The 24982-nt window shown below is 37.9% G+C and overlaps 1 protein-coding gene across 1 annotated transcript; it reads right to left on the bottom strand.

Moving 5' to 3' along the window:
- Nucleotides 1-156: 156 nt before the first annotated feature.
- On the bottom strand, nt 157-18379 carry LOC103176576 (integrin alpha-6). Its single transcript, XM_042336430.1, is given in 27 exon segments — nt 157-815; nt 1354-1473; nt 1930-2055; nt 2324-2422; nt 2533-2649; nt 2732-2842; nt 3309-3482; nt 3641-3743; nt 3884-3961; nt 4816-4895; nt 5252-5335; nt 5429-5615; nt 5923-6038; nt 6903-7043; nt 7412-7581; nt 7670-7731; nt 8298-8393; nt 8818-8945; nt 9443-9501; nt 9504-9530; nt 9676-9869; nt 10195-10405; nt 11230-11352; nt 11987-12242; nt 12851-12927; nt 14932-15059; nt 18072-18379. Coding segments are annotated over 26 exon segments (3225 nt in total). The 5' UTR covers nt 18248-18379; the 3' UTR covers nt 157-815; nt 1354-1371.
- Between the last annotated feature and the right edge of the window lie 6603 nt (nt 18380-24982).

Consider the following 24982-nt stretch of genomic DNA (forward strand, 5'->3'; position numbering starts at 1 on the left):
CCAATTGCGCACACCAGTGTCCCAAAAACAGTCATGAATTGAAGTGACCAATTTATTATTGTATTTTTTTTCTTGAGGGATTATTATCAGGTGTGTGGAGTAAGGAAACTTGCCCAAGGTTTTGCCCTGCCGGGAATCAAACCCAGGTCTCTCGCTTGTGAGGCGAGCGCTCTAACCACTGAGCTACAGGACTCCACTGTAGTCCTCTACTGTAATTACTGTACTATGTGTCACAACTGGAGCCACAGCTAACATTTGAAAGGTTGTTTTCTTTCACTTTTATGTGAGTCCGAATGTCATTTTCCTGATTTTAGACACCTTTTTTAACTTCAGAGTATGTTGATATTGTTTTTTATTAAGAAGAAAAACTTAGATGGCTATTGTTGTTCTAATAGCACTAACAGGGCAAAATAAATACCAGGATATTCTCAAATATATAATTATTTACAAAAATGTACATTTGTTTTCCTATCCCAATTCAAAATGTTATCTGTTTTCTTGAACACACCAAGTGAGCCCTACCAAGAACTACCCTCCCCAAGAGGCAAATAGAGGCCAATGCACAGTTACGGAGTACCAGCACAGTAAAGAGTCAACACACAGTAATGCAGTACCAGCGGTAACTTTACAATCCTCAAGTTTCAAGTGTATTAGGAATAAGACTCATTTTCCTGCCAAGTTGTCAGCCACTTTTTCTTGTCCGATTTCTGGTTCCATTTTCTGTCTTCAAACGGTTCTCGCTCTTCTTTCCAGATCCGAACTACATGGTATTGTGGAACACTGTCATCATATCAGGAACGTTTAAAAAATCCACACTGTAAACAGCAGAGAGGAAATGGAACAATCAGCTGTTTATACGATTGCACCGTGAAGTTAAACACCAAACATTTCAATTATCTTTTTGCACATTGTAGATGAGTAGTCTGAATATCTATCACATATAATTTTAAAACACTAATACTAAGGCCTAGTTTTTCTGTTTAGGTTGATGATAGCAATTGACCCAGCATTCTCAAGCTCTTAATTACCACCTTGTCAACAATATTTTGAAATGAAATAAGTCCACAAGGTATAAGTCAAAATTGTGATACTTTTTTAAACTGTTGTGATACTTTTTTTCACTGTTGTGAAAGCAACAACAACAAGATTACATTTGTATAGCAATCAATAGCCATCACTTTTTTTCCATATACATTAGACATAATAGGAAAAAGCTTGATGCAATGTTTACAAATTCCGGTGATGTACTAGTTGGTTAGATAAATCCAACTCCATTTATCATGTTTGCAACAGAACAAGCTCCAGACACCACTCCCCTAAAAGCCAAGAATTTGAGACCAAGGGACTATTTACCAAATCAATGGATCAACATTATGCATCAGTGGTAAATCTTTCTTTGTCAGATGGATGAATATGGATGTCAGCCTTGTTGTATCCGGTATCACCTTTTCTGTTTTTCCTGAAGAAACCACACTGCAAGAAAGCAAGTTGTTCATTAAATAACCTCTTTTTGAAACAAGTAAAAAAATGTGTAATTTACAAAACATGTTGGATAAAATGCAGATTGCTCATAAGCTTTTGAAGTACAGTCTACATTATAAACTTGAAAATACAATTTAAAGCTGTGATAGTTTAAGGACGATGGGTATTTGGGTCAAGAACTGCAATAAAACGACAGATGTTACCATGTGTATGACGTTCTGAGGATGTGGATAGCTTTTGAAAATCATATATCCTTTATACCATATACACACACAGGATAGGATGTGTGCTGACATTTGTTGTTCTTAATCCACTTGTGTGTGGTTTTATTGGAAGAGGACACAAATCAAGATTTTCGTAATTCATTTTCTTTAAGCTTCTTTGAGTTGGCCCATATAGATAGATGTATATCCTGTATAATTTCCAGACATTTTCAGGGTCACTCACCTTCCACAACAAAAATATTAAAAGTGCCAACAGCAGAATTGCAAGTAGAATAGCAACAAAAATGATCCACCAAGGAACTCCGAAATGTTGAGCTACTCTTTGGTCAGGGAACACAGTAACTCGCACCTGAAGGAGGGAGTTAACAAAGATGTTATATGAGTGAACAGATCATATGCTTTCAGTTACCAGTAGATCAGTAATAACGATAATAAAGAGGTCAAACAAAATGGACCATGACTTAATTATCTATTTTGTCTCTGTGTCGGTGAATATACGTTTTGTATTGAATTTAAATGAATGAAGTTACATTTTATGTTTTAAAAACTTGCATACTGAGATATTTTACATGTGCCGATTAAATTGTTTTCTCCCGAACATAGTGTTGTCAAATTACCTCTGTTTCTGCATTTTTAACCACCACGTTGTTGGCCTCAGATTCTACTACGATCATGGCTTTAACAATGATATCAAGGTAGTTCAGGTTTGAAAACTCCTGCAAAGCAAGAAAACCCCTTACGTAAATGGAAGCATTTAATGTTTAAAAAAAGAAAACACAACTTACATTTATATGAATTTGCTGATGAAATTTAGATTCCACTTTACCTCCAGGAAAGTACTGTTCCAAAGCCGAGAATGTAAAACCAGGACTGCACTACTATCCAGACCTTTGAGAGGACATTTTATATTAACACATCGAGCAGTTGAGTTTTTGGTACAATCCTAGAAAAAATTAAAATCAAATGAGGATTTTAAACAAAAGGAATGCCAATGTTTTAAGTATTGAAAAAGCAGTTCCACTTACCAGAGTTTTATATTTTCTTTCCTCTGAGAAGAAAGAGAATGTCCCTCTTGATTTCTTGTCCGATTCCACTTTGTTGATTTCCCTTTTTTTTCTGCTTTGAGTAGGTGTTTCCTGTAATAAAATTACTGAATGTATAAAAATTACAAGCCTCATCATATTCTACTTGTAAGGATACACATAATCATTCCATTTTAAATATATGATCTTTTCATTAAAGTTTGTGTTAATGCTTCACAGCACATTATGTCATAATATTTCATTCAACTTCCCTGTTCAAAAAAAGAAGAGATGAGTACACACGAGAGCAACTATCATGAAAGCAACTTGATGGTTTATTTTAGTCAAGTAGTTTAATAATTTACCAGAAAGGCACATACGGTGTCATCTACGTAGTACCATTAACAATTGCATATATTATTTTCCAGCATCAGGAATTCCTCCGCGCAGCCAGTATGGAGTCTCAATATTCATGCAATTTTCCAGTAAAGCTGGTACTGTATACTGTATATGTCCCAATGGCATTACTCATTTCATTTAAGCTATGACAACATTAAGAATTAATTACAGAATTAAGTACCTTAAGTTTGAGGCTATTGATTTCACTTGTGGGAGAGCAGACCACATTTTCTATGTTTTTAGAAGTAATTTTGGTCAAATATAGTAGCCACATTTTGTTGTTTATTTCCTTGGGCCACATAATGACTAAACGAGCATTATCCAGATTCTTAAGGGATTTTCCCAGGTTGATAATCTGTGGGAAACAAAATATTAAAGTGCAAACATGATATCTTTGATTATTATTAAATTGACAGTCCTAAACAGAATGATATTAGGCAAAGTTTCAAAATCCGAGGACTCTTAATGGACTCGTTTGAACACACATGGATTTTAAAATACTCCTGTACTTACTCTGAATTCATATTGAATCAAACTTCCTACATCCTCTTCAGTTTTCATAGCACTCTCGCCTGTGACTGAACCACCAAAGTATACCTGAGATGGGTTTGCAGCACTGTTGAAACACAGAGGAATTATTAATTGTTTCACATTGAGCTTTATGTCCTCTTTCGCAAAACTTACACGTGTATGCCTGCGTACACACATAAATATATATGCAGACGAAATGGATGGAAAGTTAGCAATGTTACTTACCCAGCTACAGACAGAAGCAGTTCAATCACCACTCGTGCTTTAGCAATCACAGGGGTCAGGTTAGCCTGCTCGCTGGTCCTGTAAATGGAAATGGCAAAGCTGAACTACAATGTTAAAGCTGTAAAACAGGACAATCTTACAAAGAATGAAAAAATTGCATAAAAATTCATCAAGAAAGAAGAACAAAGCGCATGATCCATAAATATTCAAGGTGCATTAACCTGATTTGGAAAAAAAAATCAAACTTCCTACATCCACTTATGGGTAAACAAGACAATAATATATAATAATATTCCTTCAATTTAATATAGCGCTTTCACGTCTTCTAGATGTCTCAAAGCACTTCACAGTATATACTAATGAAATGTCCTAGATTGCAGCAGGCATGCAATCCACAATCTCACATTCCCAATCTCAGTAAAGGTCCGACACGCTCAGTCAACAAGAATGCACTGAAGTCAGATAATAATAATAATAATAATAATAATAATCCTTGCATTTGATATAGCGCTTTTCACGTCGGGAGGACGTCCCAAAGCGCTTCACAGAACACACTGTAAAATGAATTGACTGTATATTTGTGGGCGAACGCGGCAGCCAATTGCGCACAGCAATGTCCCACAAACAGTCGTGGATTGAAAATGACCAATTTATAATTTTTTTTTTGGTTTTGGAGGGATTATTATTAGGCATGTGGAGTAAGGAAACTTCAGATCTTCAAGCTCAGTCCTGAACTGAAAGAATATTTCTTCCAGCAGTAAAGCAATTAAGAGCAGGAAGTGGAATTAATACTACCCACCACTGAGCACATATTGGCCGGGGCTGAGGAGAGTTAAGTATGCAAAACTCCAATATCATTTTAGTTTTTCCCCTAAAGAGTTCAATAGGTTTTTAGAAATAAAGTGGTCAATACATATACATGTAGGCCTTACGTTATCAGCTGTAGATTGATCTCAAGGTGTTTGGAGTTCGGTGTAATTCCAGCAATGCTCAGAATCAAATAAAAAGTAACCTGCATAGAAGAGTCAAATTAGTTTTAAAATGAACACAAATCAGATCCACGTATAAAATTACATTTGCCCACTTTAGAAACATAGAACTACTATATAACAATAAACCTTATAATTAATATAGTGCCTATAATGCTTAAAGTACCTCAAACCATTCAACAGGAAGTTACTGTCAATTATAGGAGCTGTGAATATGTAAGCAAAGGTGCCAAAGTCAATGCTTTTGGTTTTATCCACAATGCATGGCCCATTGCCCTGAGACCTCTTTCCGACATGAAGGGCGCTATACAAGCATTATTTGTTGCTGTTGTATGTAGTGAAATCTATTACAATCAAATGTTGACTTGAACTAATTTACCTTTGATCCTCTCTTTAAGGGGTTACCTAGATCACAAGTTGCTTGAGAGCCATTTTGGTTTGCTGAGCAAATGATTTTCTTATCCTAATTGAAGCAAAACAGATATTTGGTTGAACACGACTGCTTATGTAATGGTGAACATTGGTAAATCAGATACTAGGAAAAAGAAGCGGTCACCTGATTTATTTTCATGTTAAAAGCAGAGTAGGTTAAAGTTTCTGGAAAAGTTGCAATCAATTGGGCTTCATGTGCATCATCCCCATCCTTTTTAGGATTTTGTGAATTTGATGGCTTGTTAGTAACAGTTATTTCGAGCACTATATCCTTCTGGTCACTTAATTTAAATACTGGAACACCATTTTCTCTGCAGGAACAAACAAAGAACTTGTCTCATTAATAAATACAATTGATTGATAAATCCAATTATCAATCAAAACAATAATACTATTGGTGTACATGACATTTTCCGAGCTTGCCTGTTAAAGTAGGTTTTCTTAATGACTATTCTCAAATATGTTTTTGAAATGTATTTCCATTAATTATTATAGGGCAAAGGTGAAAGAATTTTATTCTATATAATGGAACGAATCAAATAGCAAAGTAAACTGCAAAACAGACTGTGGTTAGTGGAAGATAAATAGAGTAGGAACAGTTAAATAAAAAACACTTACTTGGGGAAAGGACTACACCTGTCCTGATTGTCAATCCTGGAGCAAAAATTATAGTTTAATTTAAGATTACTCTGGCAAATGTGGTCAGGACCACATCCTTCTTTCAAGAACTGTACCTGTATTGGAAAGATGCAAAGATAATCTGTGAGTGCGACCAAGTAATTTTTGTTATAGATATGGAACAATACTGCAATATGAACAATCACCACTGGGAAACATTTATAACACACGCGGCAGCTGTAAATACCCACGAAGGAAAAAACCAATGCATCTAGAGAATTATTCACCCTCTTTCGAATGGCATAATAGAATCTTTAACATCCACCTTAATAGGCAGGTGGGACCTGAATTTTAATATCTGACTCAAAAGAAACATTGTCCGACAATCCCAATACTGCACTGTAATGTTAATCCAGACCATAAATTTGCAGCATTTCACTCATGTAATTGACATTTGTAGTTCTGACTTAGAAATAAGGGAAGGAATTTCAAACTTCATTGTACTAAAACTATTATTGCAATACTAACTAATTACAAATGCATGCTCGTAATTGAAGAGAAGCATTTGTAATTGCTTGGATTGTTACAAGGGGTTGCATTGTTAAAAATGTTCACAATTAATATTTTCTGTGTTTTATTCCTACAGTTTTCTCTGTTGTATGGACAAAGTCACATTGCAGAGTGACCACATTAAACGGAGGCAAAGATCTTACTGTGTTCCGTGTGGCACAAACTGGACTTAGCAGTGGTTTGACAAGGCCTCATGGGACCCACTTTATGATTTTGAATTCCAAAATTTTGCTCCCCGTACCAACACGCACATCGAGCCCAGGAGACAGGCAAGTATATCCAAAATGGCTCAAATGTATACATTTGTTTTTTTCGGGAGGGCAGAGGGTGTGGGGGGGCAGAGGCCCTGCTGCGACCTGACCACTAGCACAATTGCTGCTTTCACCACTGAGACCTTAGACTAGACTAACCTTTGCAGCCTCAGGCTCATTCTGACTGAGGACTGGAAGTAGATTCTGCAGGTTACCAGCTTGTCTTTTCTTGCGATTAGACTGATTGATTGTAACTCCAACTCCTATAGAAATAGGGTGCAGTTTATCCTTGATATTCTCCTAGAAAAATACAAACAACATATTTAATTTAGTATTCTAATCCTCAGCCACATTTATGCAATAGGCAGATTTCTAAATTTAAAGCTGAAATACATCAGAGATGAAGCTTTCAGACTTGAAGATAGTTTGATGGTACATAAAACTAAATCAAACAATATTGTTGAAGACCATTTCCTAACAATATGGGATTTACTCAGGTCCATTTGTGAACTGAATAACACGAGACCTCCTGGCCTTGGGGACTTCATAACTGAGATTGGGATCGGAGTTCCAGTGACTCAACACGAACCACTACATAGGAATGAATCTGCAAACCTCCCAAGTTATATTGCGGTGTGTGTGAAAATGAAATAGTAAAGTAAGATTACCCGAAGCTGAAGTTTCTCTGTAACACATATCTCCTCGTTTTGCTCGCTCAGTGCCACACTGCCAGAGAGCTGGTCGTACTCTTGAATCTGTCCGTTTTTAACAAATGCAACTCTCGATTCACGAACTGACTTTCTCCTTTCAGTGTCAGCTTCAATCTTATAGTTAACAGCTAAATGGGAAAATAAAGAAAGTTGATAAATTTCTGTCTACCAAAACAAAAACAGAGCTACATGAAAAAATATTTTTCTTTCACTCACTTATCTTTGGTCTGTAAGTATTGGCGTAAGCTGTGTACTGAAAGCATGCGTTGACAGTCATACTGTGAAGAGAAAAAACATTATTAGGAGCTACATTAGACACCTGGCTGACCAAAAAAAAGATTGATCAATTACTATTAAAATGGGGAACTGATATAGCTAATTGTGAAAACAAGCCATAGACTCAGAAGATTCTAAATTTTATTCTATTTCTGTGCTATTAATTTTTTCAGTTACAAATCATCCCAGTATTCATGAGCTAAGGAGAAAAGAAAAGGTTGTTCGAAGTTCCCACTTCTGATCTCTATGCGGTGACCTGTGCCGAAAACTTTATGTGGACATCGGAGAATAAAAAATCGCCACTTAGATTAGACAAACAATCTAAAGCAGTTAGTTTTAATATGAGCTGCAGTTCTGCTTTGATATGAATGTTATACCAATAGCAATATTCTCAAACCTGAAGCTTTGGTTCCCCTATTATAACAAAACGTAGATTTCCTTTTCAAATCTTTTCCCAGTAAGTCTAATGGCAGTCAGCTGTAGTCATTCAGTTCTGGTCTGTACACCAGACATTCAGGTTGATGCACTGCTTGTGTTTACAACTGCTATTTTGTCTTGAACTACTTACCAAAATGCTTGACCATTATTGCAGTTTTTTTTAAAAAAATCAATATTTTGAGGTGAAATAGTCACGGTCTTCTTGACATCTATAACAGGTCGAGCCCTAAATAGAAAAACAATGCAGAATACACTTTGAAGAATTGCAAGCAGTAAACAGTTTTTAGGAAATCAAAGGGGATTACTTTGCTCTGTATTTCATAGAGCACGCTTATCACTGTGGATTAATTGCTTTTCTCTTCTCTTCATCACATTTGTAATCATGTCCGTGGACACTTACAAATGCCTCTAATGCAGTTTGAAAGATAACATTAGATATGAAAGTAATGTTTTACACTTGCACTTTCAAAATGAGTTATTTATAAGCACTTGTGAAAAAAAATCACCAAAAGCTTTCCAGCCCACTTCAACCAATGTGCTACATGGATCCCAAAGGTTGGAATAATCCCTTATATTGACTGTGCATTCAGGAACCAGGCTGAACTTAAACATACAACCGAGCAGTGGTGTTGCAAGCAAAAATCTCTCACCTGTATATAAATACAGAATCACCAAGAGATCCGATGGCAATATCGGGATAATTATTTTCATCTAGATCCATTCCCCCTGCTAGAGAGTAGCCAAAATTTTCTGCATTCAAATGTTTCCCTTCAAGAACCTAGAGAGAACATAAAATAATTAAACAGTCGCTGACTACTCAAAAGAGTGACGGCAGTACGATAATCTCATAACTAGAACATCTCCTTTAATAGTTTCTGACATGGGTGCATCAATCAGTGAAATGTCCAGCGTCAGATTGAGAGCCACAGATGTTACAGATAACTGATATATTGAGATGACCTATTTTATGTGGGGGATTATTGACCAGAACACCAGGTGAAACTCCATTCCTTTTTCGAATAGTGTCATGGGATTGCTAACATTCACCTGAACAGGGAGTTGGATGTCTCATCTGAAGGACCACACGACCAACAATGCAGTAGTCCTCCAACACTGTATTGGCATATCCGCCTGGATTGTGAAATCAAAAGTCTGACAACGGGACTTGAACTGACAACCTTCCATCTCAGAGGCAAGAGTGCCACAAACTGAGCCAAGCTGACACACAAAATATTATATCAATGAACTACAATGTCTCTGTATATAACTTCTTACCTGCACAGGTCGTGTATTTATTCCAGAGCTTGATCCATGGTATATAAAAACCTTCCCCCTTCAGTGAAAGGCGCTCCAACAGCAATATCTGCAGGTCAATATATAGCAGCACATAAGAACTACTTTCCAAACACACCATTCCTGTTGTGCTCTACAGTTACTTATATCCATGCAAACAGAACATCCACCCAAATACTTAGGTTTCTCCTAACTGTAAATAATTATGGCCTTACCTTCATACCCATCCTTGTTAATGTCACCTATATTTTCAACAGCAAGCCCAAACATCGAGTCCTTCGTGCCATTTAAGCGAATGGGTGTTATGTTACTCCAGTCCCCTTTCTGATTAATGTAAACATAGACAGCACCACCGATTTCTGCTTCTTTGTCAAAGAACTGGGGGGCTCCAACCACAATATCATTCCAGCTGAAAAATAACCATTCTCATTGAGGCAAAAGAATTTTATGATATTTTTCCAAATTTTTGCCTCACCCATCAGCAATTCATACAATCGTAACAGTCTAAAATAATCTTTATTTACTACACAGTGTCATGTGAAGGGCTATAGGGAGTGATAGGGAGCCAGTGGAGCCTAGCTAGAACTGCTGTGATGGGGGTACGGAGTTTAGTACTGGCAAGTATGCTGGCGCCCAGATCAATTGGATTTTGTGGATGGTGGAGCTGGCAAGTCTGGCGAGGAAAGCATTTGAATGTTCGAGGCGGGAGAACTAATTGATTCCTAATCACTTACCCATCCTTGTTAAGATCAACAACAGCGACATCATATCCAAAAGAAGATGCCAGTCCTTCTCCTTTCAAAATGTGTTCAGCCTCTAGGGTGTTTGATTGGCGTACCATTTTTAGAAAAACTACAGCTCCAGAATGCTTGTCTCTTGGTGCACCAGATACAAAAGTCAATTCGTCCTGGTTTGTGATCCCTTTACCCGAATCCAGAGAGAAACCTAACACAAGGCAATGGGATTAGATTTCACAGCATAATCTGTACAGATGGATAACAAAATCTACACAACTCCAAAACTTCCTTCAGTTTCCAGCTTCGAACCAGTGGTATATAATAAGCGTTGCCATTGATAAAATGCCTTATCATGTCTTCTGGACCAGTGCAATTGCAATGAATGTAAAACAAGGTATATTGCAGAAAACTTCACTTGCAGAAAGGAGGAAGGATACAAAACCAAAATACGTGGAATCTACCGGTCTCTCATTTCTGTTCGTCCGTTATTGCAACGGGTTTTAAAATGATTTTGCCCCTCTTATAGCTTCCTTTTCAGAAAGATGCTAAGAGCTGCAACAAGGGAATGTTCCACTGAAATTATAAATGTAAATATGTAATTTCTTTGTTGTAAAATAGTTTTACTATCTGCTATCATAACTATCTGCTGTTGCCATTGCAGCCTCATTGTAAACAGGGTCAGTTCCACAGCACTGGAGACTTGAATATTACTTCTTGAAAAATAAGAGGCTTCTAGTAAGAATCTATAACACAAGGGGCTTTCAGACAGACTCTAAGAGATCATGATCCTAATTCTAAATATTAAGCCTCTGACCATTTTTGTAACAGATACAGTGTTTGTCAGAACATTGTGAATACTCTATGGTTATATATATAAAATTTAGATTGTAAACGAAGGTATTAGAATTCAAGATGTCGTTGCAGAATGGACGTCTTCAAATCTTTAAAATGGTTAATGGTTTCACTGTTGAACACTAGCACTACACTGCACTACACAAACCAACAGCAGAATTTCTGCCTCTTTGTGCCCACCTAGGTAACTGTTCTGAGGCACAGGAACTTTCGACTCATCCCTTTTGTTTTCATCACCAACTTCATAGGGTCCATCATCAAAATTAGTGAAATCAGTGCTTCTCGATTCCACATGAACAATTCCTGAAAAAGCAAAATATGTATTTGTTTAGTTGGGAGTTTGACACATGCAGAAACATCTGAGGAATACTAAATCAGTTAACAAATTGATCTTTCCATAGCTCTTATAATGATTACTCTTATCAGATTAAATCCTCGCCTGTCCTGGGTCAAGGAATCTCAGGCAGTACAATATGTAGATGGGGTGGAGGATCCAATGCGTGGAGGAGGTATCAGACAGTGTTGCTGCTCATTGTAACTATATAATTACCTCTGTTGGCAAGTGTAAGTGTGTGGCTGTTGCATGAAGACAAAGATTGGGCTCGGCTGTGCCGTCCCCCTTTCCTCCCCTCCCCCATCCCCATAGACTAGAAAGCTACAAATTCTCATTGACTGGATTTATGTATGAAGAATGGTCAGTTAGGCGAAGGCGACCAACAACCATGAAATTATATTTACCCACAAAATGCACAATCAAACCACTTTACAGTATATTCTGTGAAGTGCTTTGAGAGTCTCGATGACACTATAAGTCGCTAGATCAATGCAACTATTATTATCATTAATGCAAGGATTATTATTATAACTATTATTATTATATCCCAACAAAATGTCCGTGACTTCAGAAAACAGGAAAAGAACTGTTAAAATAAATTACCTTTCCAGTAGTAGGCACCAGGAACACCATATACAGCATAATCGCTGTCCTTGCCAAAAGTGCTAGCTACTCCTTGCTGGCAAATCCCAAATTTCTCGTGACTGGGAAGACGTCCATGGCAAATTTTGACATTTGCATCAAATTGATCGTCCCGGAAAACTAGGTCCTCACTCAAAATATAACACTGTCCCGTCACGTCACGAGACTCTATGGCTGTGTTCCTATGTCGTCTTTGCTCATATCGATGTGCACAAACCTAAAATGAGATGATATTTTAAAATGAGAAGCAATAAAAAAAATCCAGCAATGTTACCGGAAATTCACTGTTTCTGCAAATGTTTTAAAGTATTTTCCTTTTCCAGTTTGATAACAAGAGAACATTAAAACAAAAAATGTTCCCCACAACGTCATGGGGACGGCATTTTGACTACTGCTGATGTCCATCTTCAGCAACCTCATCAACAGAAAACCTACCACCTGATGTCCCCCTGAAACAAGGATTATTCTTATTACTATAGTGATAGATTAGTTAAACTGTTTTACAAATGATTTTTTACATAGTGATTAATGGTTGAAGATGCTCTTCTCTTGAATCTCTAGAGTGTTCACTTGTCAGTAATTCTCTTTGAAATGTTCTACTCGTGCTGTAAAACTACGCAGAGCCGTCAGCTCCATGAGGACAATATTCCCCAAATATTTTCTTCCTTCTATCCACACTAAATAAATTCAACGACTTCTCCCATGAACTACATAACCATCTTTATTATCATTTGCTGTAACGTCAAATACAGGGATCAGCTTTAATCACCAGAGTAAGAGAGTCATGCGATATCATACTTTCCCCAACAGTTAAATAACACTCACCAGAACCTTTCCTCCCACTTTCTGGCTTGCCACAGATACACCCATCCATTGATTTTCCTTGCTTTCATCATTGTCAGCTGAAAAGAATAGAATTGAAATGTTAATTTTAAAATTAAAATATTAAAAGGTCCCAACTTTTTTTTGTTTCGCCCACAAAATATGCAGTCAATTTACTTTACAGTATATTCTGTGAAGTGCTTTGAGATATCTAGAAGATGTGAAAAGCACTATATCAAATGCAAGGATCATCATTATTATTAAACTCCATGAAATCTATATCAGGGCTAAATTGTTTCAAATTATATAGTTAGACATATGAACGTTTTAAGTGAAACAAAGACTCTTGTCATTGAATAATCCAACCTTTTCAGAAATCACAGTTTTACACTCATGGCCTCTACATAACCTCTCCAGATGGTGGAAGGAATCTTTAGTGGGAGCGCTGGAAGGTAATGGAAGTAATGTTTCTGACTCCAAACGTATCAAAAAACATCTGATGAAGTGATCTTCTCAATGCTTCAGCCAGAAATGCAGGTTACAATCTGAGACAACAGAGGCTGCAATTCGATCACATCTACATCAGCCTCTCCAACATTAGGGGATCTCCAGCATGATTATCTCACACCTACTAATAATCCTCCAAAACCAAAAATAATACTAAATTGGTTATTTTCAATCTACGACTGTTTGTGGGACATTGCTGTGCGCAATTGGCTGCCGCGTTCGCCCACAAATATGCAGTCAATTCACTTTACAGTGGCTTCTGTGAAGCGCTTTGGGACGTCCTCTCGACGTGAAAAGCGCTATATCAAATGCAAGGATTATTATTATTATTATTATTATCTCAATAATTCGATAATTATTTGGGGATGACACTTGCAGGGCTATGGGGAGAGAGGAGGGAGTGGGATTGATTTGGAAAGCTCTTTTCAAAGAGCCGGCACAGACACAATGGGCCGAATGGCCTCCTTCTGTGCTGTATAATTCTATGATTCTTTGATGATTATGTTACCGTTATTTTAGTCATTTTTAATGACGTTTGTTACATGCAGGAAGGTCTAAAACCTTCTCAGCGTGTCATCAATGACAATTCCGTCAAATAGCATACAGTGCACAGGAAGTGATATTACCAGTGACCTAGCAATCAGGACATCAGCCATTTGTAATGCAGAAACACATTGGCAAATGGCCGCAGCAAACAGTATAGACACCAATAGATGTGTTGAAATGTTCACAAAGATTACATTGATTTTGCACAGGATAAGGACAGATTGGCTTTTGTGAAACAAACAATAGTGATTACCATGAAAACCCCTAAGGCTATGAAGCCTTTCCAAGGCATACTACTATGTGCTGCATTCAAATCCTAGAAAGAATGTTGCATTTGCATGCTAAATGACTGAAATCACATCCTTTTGGAAAACTCATCCTGCTTTTCTATTGCAGCACTGCTTCCTGAGGTTCTGCAGCATCTCCTGCTATTCCCACTGTTGAAGAAACTTGCGCCAGGCAGTGGTTTCTATCACACCCAGATCAACTTCAAAACAACTGCATTTCCCACAGTACTTTCCTTGAGGTCACAAAGAGCAATGACATTTGCTGGAGTTGTTTCTTTCTGCAGTATTTGATACAGAGGCAGTACAGCAGTTACTCAGTGCTTCCTGACCAAAGGCTTAATAATCACATCAGCAGTCTCTTCCAACTGGAGGGAGGTTATAATGTCTTATTGTAACTAGAGAAATTATAAAGGTCATTTGCAGAAGTGTTCATAAGCACCTGTATTACTGACTTGTGGAGTAATGCATACAGGTTGCAGCTGGGAACTGAAATTGGTTGACTACAAGATCCTGTTGTGCAGTTGAATTGTATAACTTTCCAATATTGGAACTCATAATAAAACAAGAGCATTTTTTCACAGTAATTAATTACATGCTCAAGTTGTTACGATATAGACATTAAAATTAATTGTAATTTCCTAAAGTTAAAAATGTGCCAGTGCTTTGGTCTTTCAGTGAATGCCAACTCCTTAGAGGACAGAAATACCTTGATATTATTTTGCACAAGTCAACCAAATCACTTACCATTATTGTCAAAAATGACCCGTTCACAGTCTCTTTCTGCAGAAGTGATGGGACATTTGTACAATCCTCCTGTGATATTAGCATTTTGATTTGAAAGTGCTTTTGCTTTTGGAGCTCCAACCAGCAACCTGTTCAGAATAGAGTTTTAAAAAAAAGTTACAATAGAATAACATTTACAATTAAAAATACATATCTGATGCATTCTCAGAACTCTGTAACTATGGAGACTTGTGGGAGTATAAACACCAACACGAACTGGTTGGGCCAAGTGCTGTACATTCTTTGAAGTGCCTATCTCCACTCCCACTTAAATTACAGACAAGACTGAGACTTAAAAAAATCTTGTAGCTTTTTAGTATAAATGCAGCCAAAGAAATTGGCAAACTAATCCTAAACGGCATGGTCTATATTGATGGTATATTTGCCCACAGTACCATAACAACACTGAGAGCTCACAACTAAAATGTAATAATTAAGGGCAGATTTGAAAACACCAACACTTTCTTGATTGGCATTCAGTTTGCTACTACAGAATTGAAGCAACTATGTTCTTAGAGTCTCAAATGTTTGCAGGGCAATGTCTACTCCTTAAAGTGACTCATAGAACAGCTGGAAATTAGCCACAATTCTGCCACTCACTGGCTTTGCTCCATTTACAGCTTGCATGATGCCAAGGTCATTAACTTTGTTCCAGCACAAGCTTTAACTCACTGAGTGTTCTGTTAACTTAGTAGTTACATCTTGCCTGTGGTGCTCTGTAAAGGCACAAGTCTGCAATAATGCTTTTTTAAAGTGGCATAAGAACATTAGAACAAGTCGTTCTGCAAACTGTATATGTACCACACATAATCTTTAGCTCTGAGTGGTTCTTCCTAGATAGAAACAACAGCAACAACTTGCATTTACATAGTGCCCCTCACGCAGGGTAGCGTCCCGGAGAGTTTACATTTAAGGAAACACATTTACTTTAAATACAAATACATCAAGGTCACTAAACTGAAGTAATGCAATGTGTAATTATTCTCATTGTCCCTAGTCAATACTGCATTTGCTTAATCAATGAATATTGTTAAGACAACAATGTTACCTCACCCTTCCCTTCCTATGCTTTTTTTGAACAAAAACCTTCACCCTTTTATCGTAAGGAAACTCTAGACCACTCCCAACTTCAAGTTGCTGTGAAGTTACTGTATTTGCATTTCATTCAAAAACGACAGCCTATTACACAGAAATGCAATGTCAGAATGGCAGACTGTAGTTGAAACATGTAAGAATAAATATATACCAACATAGACAGCAGGAGATTGCAACTTCACATGATCCGCAACTGGTTACCAATACATTGTTTGCAATGCTCAAGTGAGTTTGAACTGTGAAAGGCTGAATGAACTCTTCCTGAGAGATAAACAAACACAATCTCACAGGTTGCTAGTGCTGAAAAACACATGAAAATGGCAAGTAAATGGAAAGGGCCTATAAATGTTGTCTCTAAAGGTCTCTGCACTGCTTATCTAGGGAATGTGGTTCACCAAAGCAAAACAAATCCGCTTTCATTGCAAAGAATGTGGGTAGCTCAAACCCGTGCTTATCACATGTCAAATGACCAATTAGTGACTATCCTCCTGGGAGTAAGCGGGGTCTCCTTGGAGCTGAACACATCAATATAGTGCATCTCCTCACAGGAATCAGCCACATATCTAAATTATTTTTAAATTGAATAATCCAACAGTACAGTGTTATATCCTTAGTAACCAATGATCCAATCAAACACATCAGCAAAAGAAAAGTTCCGACGTTACTCCTGCCTTTAGCACGTTAAAACTAGATCTTATGCAAAAATAACAATCGGTGACATGATCAAATTAGGGGAAACAGGGTGAATAAAAAAAAGTTTATGACAACAAAGAAGTAATTTAAAAGAAGTTCTTTGTTACAGCTGCGCCACGAACAACCTGCTTTTTCGACTGAAGGACAACAATGTGAATGGTAAATGGGCCTTTTCAGTCTGACAGTTTTTTTTGACTGGACTTCGGGTCAAAAAGAAGCACAATACGACTTGTGAAGATTCCTTGATCAAATCCCAAAAGGAATCAGATTGTATCCGCTGACATCAATCGGCACTTCACTGAATACCAATGATTTTTGCAGGAACAATTCCTGTCTGAAACTACTCAAAACAGTCTCCCATCCTGTCCTGCTACACTTTTTCAATCGAAAGAGTCGACCCCCAGGAATTCGCAGCTAATACAATCTTAAATATTAAAACGTTCTGAGGTCAATAGGGGAAGTACAAAGAGAACTTTGTATAAAGCAATGGGTCTTACAGGACACAGAATCTGCTTGGATAGAAAGATCAGGTCTCTGCTTAAAGTGCAGTGGTTTATACCATACATTCCTCTGAATTTCTCAGAAGTTTGAAATTAAATGTGTCAGCCTGGCTCAGTGGTAGCACTCTCGTCTCCGAGTCAGAAGGTTGTGGGGCTTGGAACTTCATATAGTCTTGGCTGACACCCAGTGCCGTGCTGGGGTTTTGCTGCATTGTTGGAGGTGGAGCCTTTCGGATAAAACATTAGAGGGAGACCCTGTCCGTCTGTTTAGCTGGGCATTAAAGACCCAATGACACTATTCGAAAACAGAATTCTCTTGGTGTCCTGACCTACCATAAAATTGGAAGTTGTCGTCGTCGTCCTTCCGAGGTGAAAGCCGTTATACCAAAGTCAATGATTATTATTATTACTATTATTATTATTATTATTATAACCAATGATTTTCTTCCCCCTTCACTTCCCCCTTCGTGGAGTCCTGTAGCTCAGCGGTTAGAGCACTCGCTTTGCAAGCGAGAGACCTGGGTTCAATTCCAGGCAGAGGGCGAAACCCTGGGCAAGTTTCCTTACTCCACACAGAGCCTAATAATGATTCCTCCAAAACAAAAAAAATAATAAATTGGTCATTTTCAATCTACGACTGTTTGTGGGACATTGCTGTGCGCAATTGGCTGCCGCGTTCGCCCACAAATATACAGTCAATTCACTTTACAGTGTGTTCTGTGAAGCGCTTTGGGACGTCCTCCCGACGTGAAAAGCGCTATATCAAATGCAAGGATTATTATTATTATTATTAAAAACTAATTGAACACTTACATCAGCTCTTTCCTTGGGGTCACCTGATGGTGCATAGCCAGGGCAAAGCCAAACAAGCTGTTCCTGTCTCCAGTTTTCTTCATGACATTTTCTGTGTCTAAGTTAAAAGCTGAAGTCCAGGTCGTGAAGGAAAATAAAGAGAAATAGATGAGAAACCACTTGCCCGTGGCCACCATATTGGAATGGCCTCCTGTTCTGGGTGAAGTTATGATGTTGGTGCTGTGTGTCTCTCCTCACTCTCAGCAGCAGCTTTGTGTTGTGGGGGATGAGATTATAAAGTGACTGACGGTGGCGCCCCACCCTGCTCTCACCCTCACTGGAAAGGAATTCAACTCCCTTGTCAGACTCCCTACCTCAAACCCAGCCTCCCCTTCACTTCGCTCTACACTGTACAGACCTGCCTCTACACCTACACCTCGCCCTACTCCCCAAATACCTGTCTTTCTTAAAAAAAACAAGCGTCTCTCAGTTCACTGCAGGCACTTACGAAACAGAACTAGAACCTGCGATACAAGCGAGCAGAAAAAAGCGCGTCTGCAAGGAGTGTGAATGTTTAATTATAAGCATATCAATTTGATGGCTATATCAGGCAACATACTTAGGGATGTGCAGATTATCCCAGAAATTACAGCACAGAGGGAGACCATTCGACCCATCATACATGTGCAAGAGGCTGGTTCTTATTCTGACCTCTTAAGTGTATCAGCTTTTTTGCTTCATCTTAATAATAGGGTTCCTCTTGTAAAGAAGCAGCAAAAAGGTCATTCTTCTTAGCGGTTAGTGCACGTTTGGGCCCTTGTGTTGTATATTTTGATTTATGTCAGATGTGCAGTGCACACAGGCATTGCTTGTGACATTGACATTAATATGGTTAAGAGCAGATCTTAAGGCAGGAGGTTCTAAAGTTACAGCTGGAGTTAGCCAGCAGTGAGAGTGAGGATACAGCTGTTTTGACATTTTTTCCCACCCACCAAAGAGCTGGTGGGAAAATAGTTTGAGTCAGGTTCTTATCTAACGTATGTAGATTGAGTTCTACTTTGCACAATATGTGGTGGAACTACCATGTAATACTATTCGCCATCTAGGTTCTTTATTTCGCTTATGTCACGCCTATTTGTTACACATGTCAATACTGTTCAGTGATGGTAAGATCAGTCATAAGATCAATGTAAAGGCAACATGACAGTACAGTGATCAGTGCTTTGTGCTTTATGCTGCTGTGTTTAGAGGAGAAATAGTTGGTTCAATGATGAGGTACAGCTTCCAAAGAAAACATGGAATGAGAAACAGCCATTCGCCCACCAAGCCCATTCACTAACTTGTGAACATGTGCAGAGCTCCCACACCAAGCATTGAAAGCTGGTTGCTATGATATGATTTTACTAACAAGCTGGAGTATGTCACACTTAATATTAATAATGCTAATAACCCGTGCAAAACCTTTAATTTTTTTAGCAAAGGTAACAGATTAGTTTTGAGACTGGAGGTAAACTGCTTATATGAATGCTAAAAATGCAGTATAACTGAGGAAAAAACACGTAAGCTTTTATAAAGACTATTCTCTTTGTCAATCAGACCCATTAGTGGCAATAATTACCCATGAGAAGAAAGTCACAAAATGTTTAGTCAGGATAACACATGCAGGAGTAACATTTAATTGTGAAGAATCATCACATTGTTGGCTCAGTGAAGTTTATAACCTAAGGTGACTAAATTGTGTCCCATCCACCAGAGCAGGAAATTGCACAGTCATGAGCAAACTATGCCAACGCCCAAACCTGCAGCATTATTGTGTCTGTGCATGTGGAAAGGAAACTGACTGTACACTAACATTTTTGTTGGTTACTTACATGGTCCCTCAGGTTATATTTAATTACTATGGAGAACAACTTTGATAGCTATATCGCTTTGCAAGTGAGAGACCTGAGTTCAATTCCAGGCAGAGGGCGAAACCTTGGGCAAGTTTCCTTACTCCACACAGAGCCTAATAATAATCCCTCCAAAACAAAAAAAACAGTAATAAATTGGTCATTTTCAATCTACGACTGTTTGTGGGACATTGCTGTGCGCAATTGGCTGCCGCGTTCGCCCACAAATATACAGTCTTTACAGTGTGTTCTGTGAAGCGCTTTGGGACGTCCTCCTGACGTGAAAAGCGCTATATCAAATGCAAGGATTATTATTATTATTATTATTCATATACTTGTGCTCTAATCAGGCTCAATCATATCAGGCAACAGTTAGTAGTAGAAAAAAATCAATGGCATATTCATTGTGCCTTAGGTCACTAATGCATGGGTTTGTGTCCTCATTCCCCCCACCACAAACTCCCATTGCAATGTATAAACACAGACACCAGAATGATGTCTTTTCCAGAAACTAAGATAAGCAGATAGCCTCCTAAAGTAAAATAATAGTTGTTGCTTTTTTTTTAAAAGCATAAAACCTTCTGATATCCAAAAAAATGTATCAATGAACATGTGCTCAAAATATAAATATAAAATATACCAGTGTTAAGTTCTTTTTCATCTTCTCGTTCTTAGCTCTTGGATACACATTTTCGTCTGTTTTCCCTGACTTGTTCTCAGATTGAGAGTACAGCAACAGCAGATACATTGTGTAAAAGCATGTAGACAACCACGATCGCCAACTTTGCGGAGAATTGCTAAACAATGCAATGAGGCAGAGTCTAACACAATGTGCTCACTGTGCTACTCACTTTCAATACTCTTAAAAATCGAGCTGTTTAATTTCAACACAGAGTCGTCAACAATTTCAAGTACCAGTGCATAATGTTTTCAATGTTCTCCCTTTCTTCATTGGCTTTGCAAACTGCTGTACCGATGATCCTCACTGGTTCAAAGAAAGAAAGAAAAGAAAGAAAGAAAGAAAGAAAGAGAAAGAAAGAAAGAGAGAAAGAAGAAAGAAAGAAAGAAAGAAAGAAAGAAAGAAAGAAAGAAAGAAAGAAAGAAAGAAAGAAAGAAAGAAAGAAAGAAAGAAAGAAAGAAAGAAAGAAAGAAAGAAAGAAAGAAAGAAAGAAAGAAAGAAAGAAAGAAAGAAAGAAAGAAAAGAGTTTTGCACTATCCATTAACTTTAAAAAACATTTAAAAAAAGTGGAATTGATGTGCGGATTATTTTCAAACTGTTTATGTTAAACTTGACGTGTAATAATTTTTGAAGATAAACTGGAATGTAAGGAATTGGGGGTCTAAGTTGCTTTTTAATAACAATTATGACTGGAATAGCCATAGATCAATGTAAATGGTTTTACGCTTTGAGATAAAGTTCTTCCAGAATACCCACTCTATCATCCTCCCATTACAGCAACATTTTTTTTCTTAAATGAGTCCAGTGTCCTTGCTGTAACCACCCTTCCTAGTTCCCTGTTTCAGTTATTAAATACCCTTGAGTAAAGAAATACTACCAAAATATTTAATGTACTTTGGTTGTTTTTTTAATCAGAGCTCAAGCTAGTAGCTGTTCCATCACCAGTATTGGAAGTCGGTAGACGTAGAGAAGAGAACTGCAATAAGATCATTCATAGAATCATAGAATTATACAGCACAGAAGAAGGCCATTCGGCTCATTGTGTCTTGTGCCGTCTCCTTGAAAAGAGCTATCCAAATCAATCCCACTCCCCCACTTTCTCCCCATAACCCTGCAAACTTGCCCTCCCCAAATAATTATCATTGTATGAAAAGAAAATGATTAGCATAAATTCCATAAGGATTCAGAGTAGTAAATCATTAGAGTGTCTTGAATGTGGAAAATAATACATGTAGGAAGCAAGTATACCCAGAGAAATCACTTTGAAAAATGCGAGTTATAAAAAACAAAAGCATCACAAGAGACCTGGGAAGCACAAATATTGCAGTCTCATATTGCAAGAAACAAGAGCATCAAAGTGAATGAGAAGTTCTCCGAGCAACAAAAAGAATTGCAGTAACTAGTGGGAAACAAGTGTTGTGGATATGCACTACTTGAAATCAATAGCATGTCTCTTAAAGGATCAAATCCTTGCATTTGATATAGTGCCTTTAACGCCTGGAGGACGTTTCAAAACTTTTCACAGGGTTTACTGTAATGCGTAGTGTCTGTATTTTGCAGGGAAACACAGCAGCCAATTTGCAGGAATTTGGGATCCTAATGTCCACTTGAATAAGAAGACAGGACATTGATTTAAATTCTCATCTGAAGGGCGGCACCTCTGGCAATAAAGTAGAGCTACCCCAGGAACTGCACTGGATCTCACCCCTAGACTGTGACTTCCAAGGTAAGTTATTATAATCCCCTTTGAGAAATTAATTACTCAGTAATTCATGGAAAATCTTGGCGAGAAACCTTTCTTTATCTTATTTTCCATCACTGCTCTTTTACGTTCACTTTTTGCTCAGGATCCCTATTGAGAACGAGCAACAAGTTTGCGGAAAACCTGCGTAAAAAAACTGTTTGTGGGCTTGTTCATATCCTGCTAAAATAAAGTAAACAAATAAATCCACGCATAATTGAATGGAAGAAAGTCATTGCTAGAAGTTCCTGTGAGAAACGAGAATGATGGGCTGTGCTTGACAAGCGACAAACAGTGAGCCAAGGGATCACAGCAAATGGCTGTGGAGCACAAGTCACAAGAGGGCCAGGGAGCATTAGAGCGAGGAATTAGAGTTGTAATGTTGCAGGAAATGAGAGGATTGCTGCAAATTTTTGCAGGAAATGTGAACACTGCAGGAAATTAGACGTAAAGGAATGTAGAGACAAATTTGGATGCTTTGAGCGTGAACTGTTGTAACTATATTTGCACTCACATATTGGAGATGATGTATTTGAGATTATAACTCCAAAACAACCCTTCTTTAAACAAACTCTTTCATGTCAGTAGTAACCTAACCAACAACGTTATAACCGATCTCCAGAACAACTGGAGGTGCACATTGCAGTAATATATAATAATAATATAATAATAAATAATAATGATTTATTGCAGTATTACATTTCAGTAACTCAAGACAGGGCAAATTTGGCCCCAGGGACACAATACCTCATCCGGGGATTGTCCCCAGAAATCAGGGACATGCTATCACCCAATCTATTACAGTTCTATTCTTTGTGTGTTCCTTTGAACATCTGTTCCTTTGCTTCTTCATTTCTGTTGTCTTCAAAGAAAGATACTGAACATAGGTCAGAAATGCAAATATTTTGCCTTCCTGATTGTGAACGTTGAATTAACAATGATCAAAGACAGGAAGCGATTGCAAATCGTTACAAAGAAGACATTTAGTCAATGACTCAGGACAAAGATAATTAAACAAGCTTATCTCACACAGGGAAATGAGAGCTGTTACGGATAGACTCTCTCCTATTGTTTGCGACAGAGGCCTAGAGACAGAATGCACACTGGTCACATTTCTTACATTGTATGCAGAGGGAAGGAAAAAATGTACACATTAAAGCAAGTGTCATATAAGTCATTTAGTGCATGCAGTTTCCTAAATACCTTGGAAAGACTGAATTGATTCCAATTAGTATCCCGAAACTGTAACAAATGACCAATGGAGGGAATTTTGTTCTTGAATTGAAATGTTGATATATTTGTAATGTAAATGAATAAGAAGAAATGACCATATTTATTGATATAGATTTGACTGGGAAAAGACTTACAAAATCAGGAACAATTGTGATTTGACAAAAAATAGTTTCAGAAATCCAATGTAAACCTTATTTGACTCTAACCTTGCAAGACGCTTGGGCCTGTAATGAAAATCTGATGACTTGCCCGAGACCCAGCTCAAAACAGGCACACACCTGCACTCCCCACAACACTCCCAGTCAAGTGAGTCAAAGTACAACCATAATTACATATTTTGTTGCAGCTTAGTACCTAAAAATGTACATTCTCATCATATTTGGCTTTGCAGCACAGGTTTAGGCTTTTATCTTCTGAGGGTGTGCCTGCAGATTCGGCTTCAACAACAACAACAACAACAAGATTTCATTCATAGAGCGCCTTTCACGTCGGGACGACGTCCCAAGGCACTGGACCCGAGCAGGGGGGAAATGGTCAGGGTGAGGGGAGGGAAGGGAGGGAGCGAGGAGGGGGTAGAGAACGGCTTCGCAGTCGCTCAGGAGCTTTGGTGGTGTTTTTAGAGTTCTCAATCCAATTGATTTCCAGTATCACCTGTTGCTTTCCAACGAACTAACTCCAGACCAGAAAGCGCTGACCACTAGTCATTGAACATGACCATGAAAGAATTCTTAAACATGCTAAACAACAAGCTCTGTAGGAAATCAGAGGCACTCTCAAGTGAACATTTCTACATTAACTATAAGGAATAACTAACTCTAGTTGATAAAATATATCTGTGTTCTGAGCTCACTTGTCCCTTTGTATTTGTATCCAGCTGATTAATGCTGCTTTTCACAGAAACGACATAGAGTTCAATAAGTCCTTTGAATGCCAGCCTGTTATCATTTAGTCTTTTGAGAATGTCAGAGTGACATCCGCTAATCAGGCAGAGAATAAAACAAAGGCGTTCGTCAAAGCGTGGGAGAATGATAGCTGATAAATGACTTTTGGGGAAATTTAATGATGCATCTGTTAGGACTTTACGNTTTTTTTATAGAGGGAACAAAAAGTGGAAGTATATCACTTTGATACATGTCACAAGGCTTTTAGGTACGAGGAGAAAAACCTCTTAATTCTGACGGACCCGGTTGATATAAAAAATGGTTATTTTTGCAATGAGGGTGAAAGTCAGTCTCTGTTGGAACTAAACGTGTCACTTTATATGGATCTTGCAAAAGACATGAAACTATTTCTCCATCTTCTGGACCACAACTGTGGCACTTAGAACTTGTTAACCAAATGCAATATTGATTCTCAGAAAACCTTAAAACAAGACAGACAGATTGACAGC

This window comes from Callorhinchus milii, unplaced genomic scaffold, assembly GCF_018977255.1.
Source record: "Callorhinchus milii isolate IMCB2004 unplaced genomic scaffold, IMCB_Cmil_1.0 Scaffold6, whole genome shotgun sequence".
Taxonomy (NCBI): Eukaryota; Metazoa; Chordata; class Chondrichthyes; order Chimaeriformes; family Callorhinchidae; genus Callorhinchus; species Callorhinchus milii.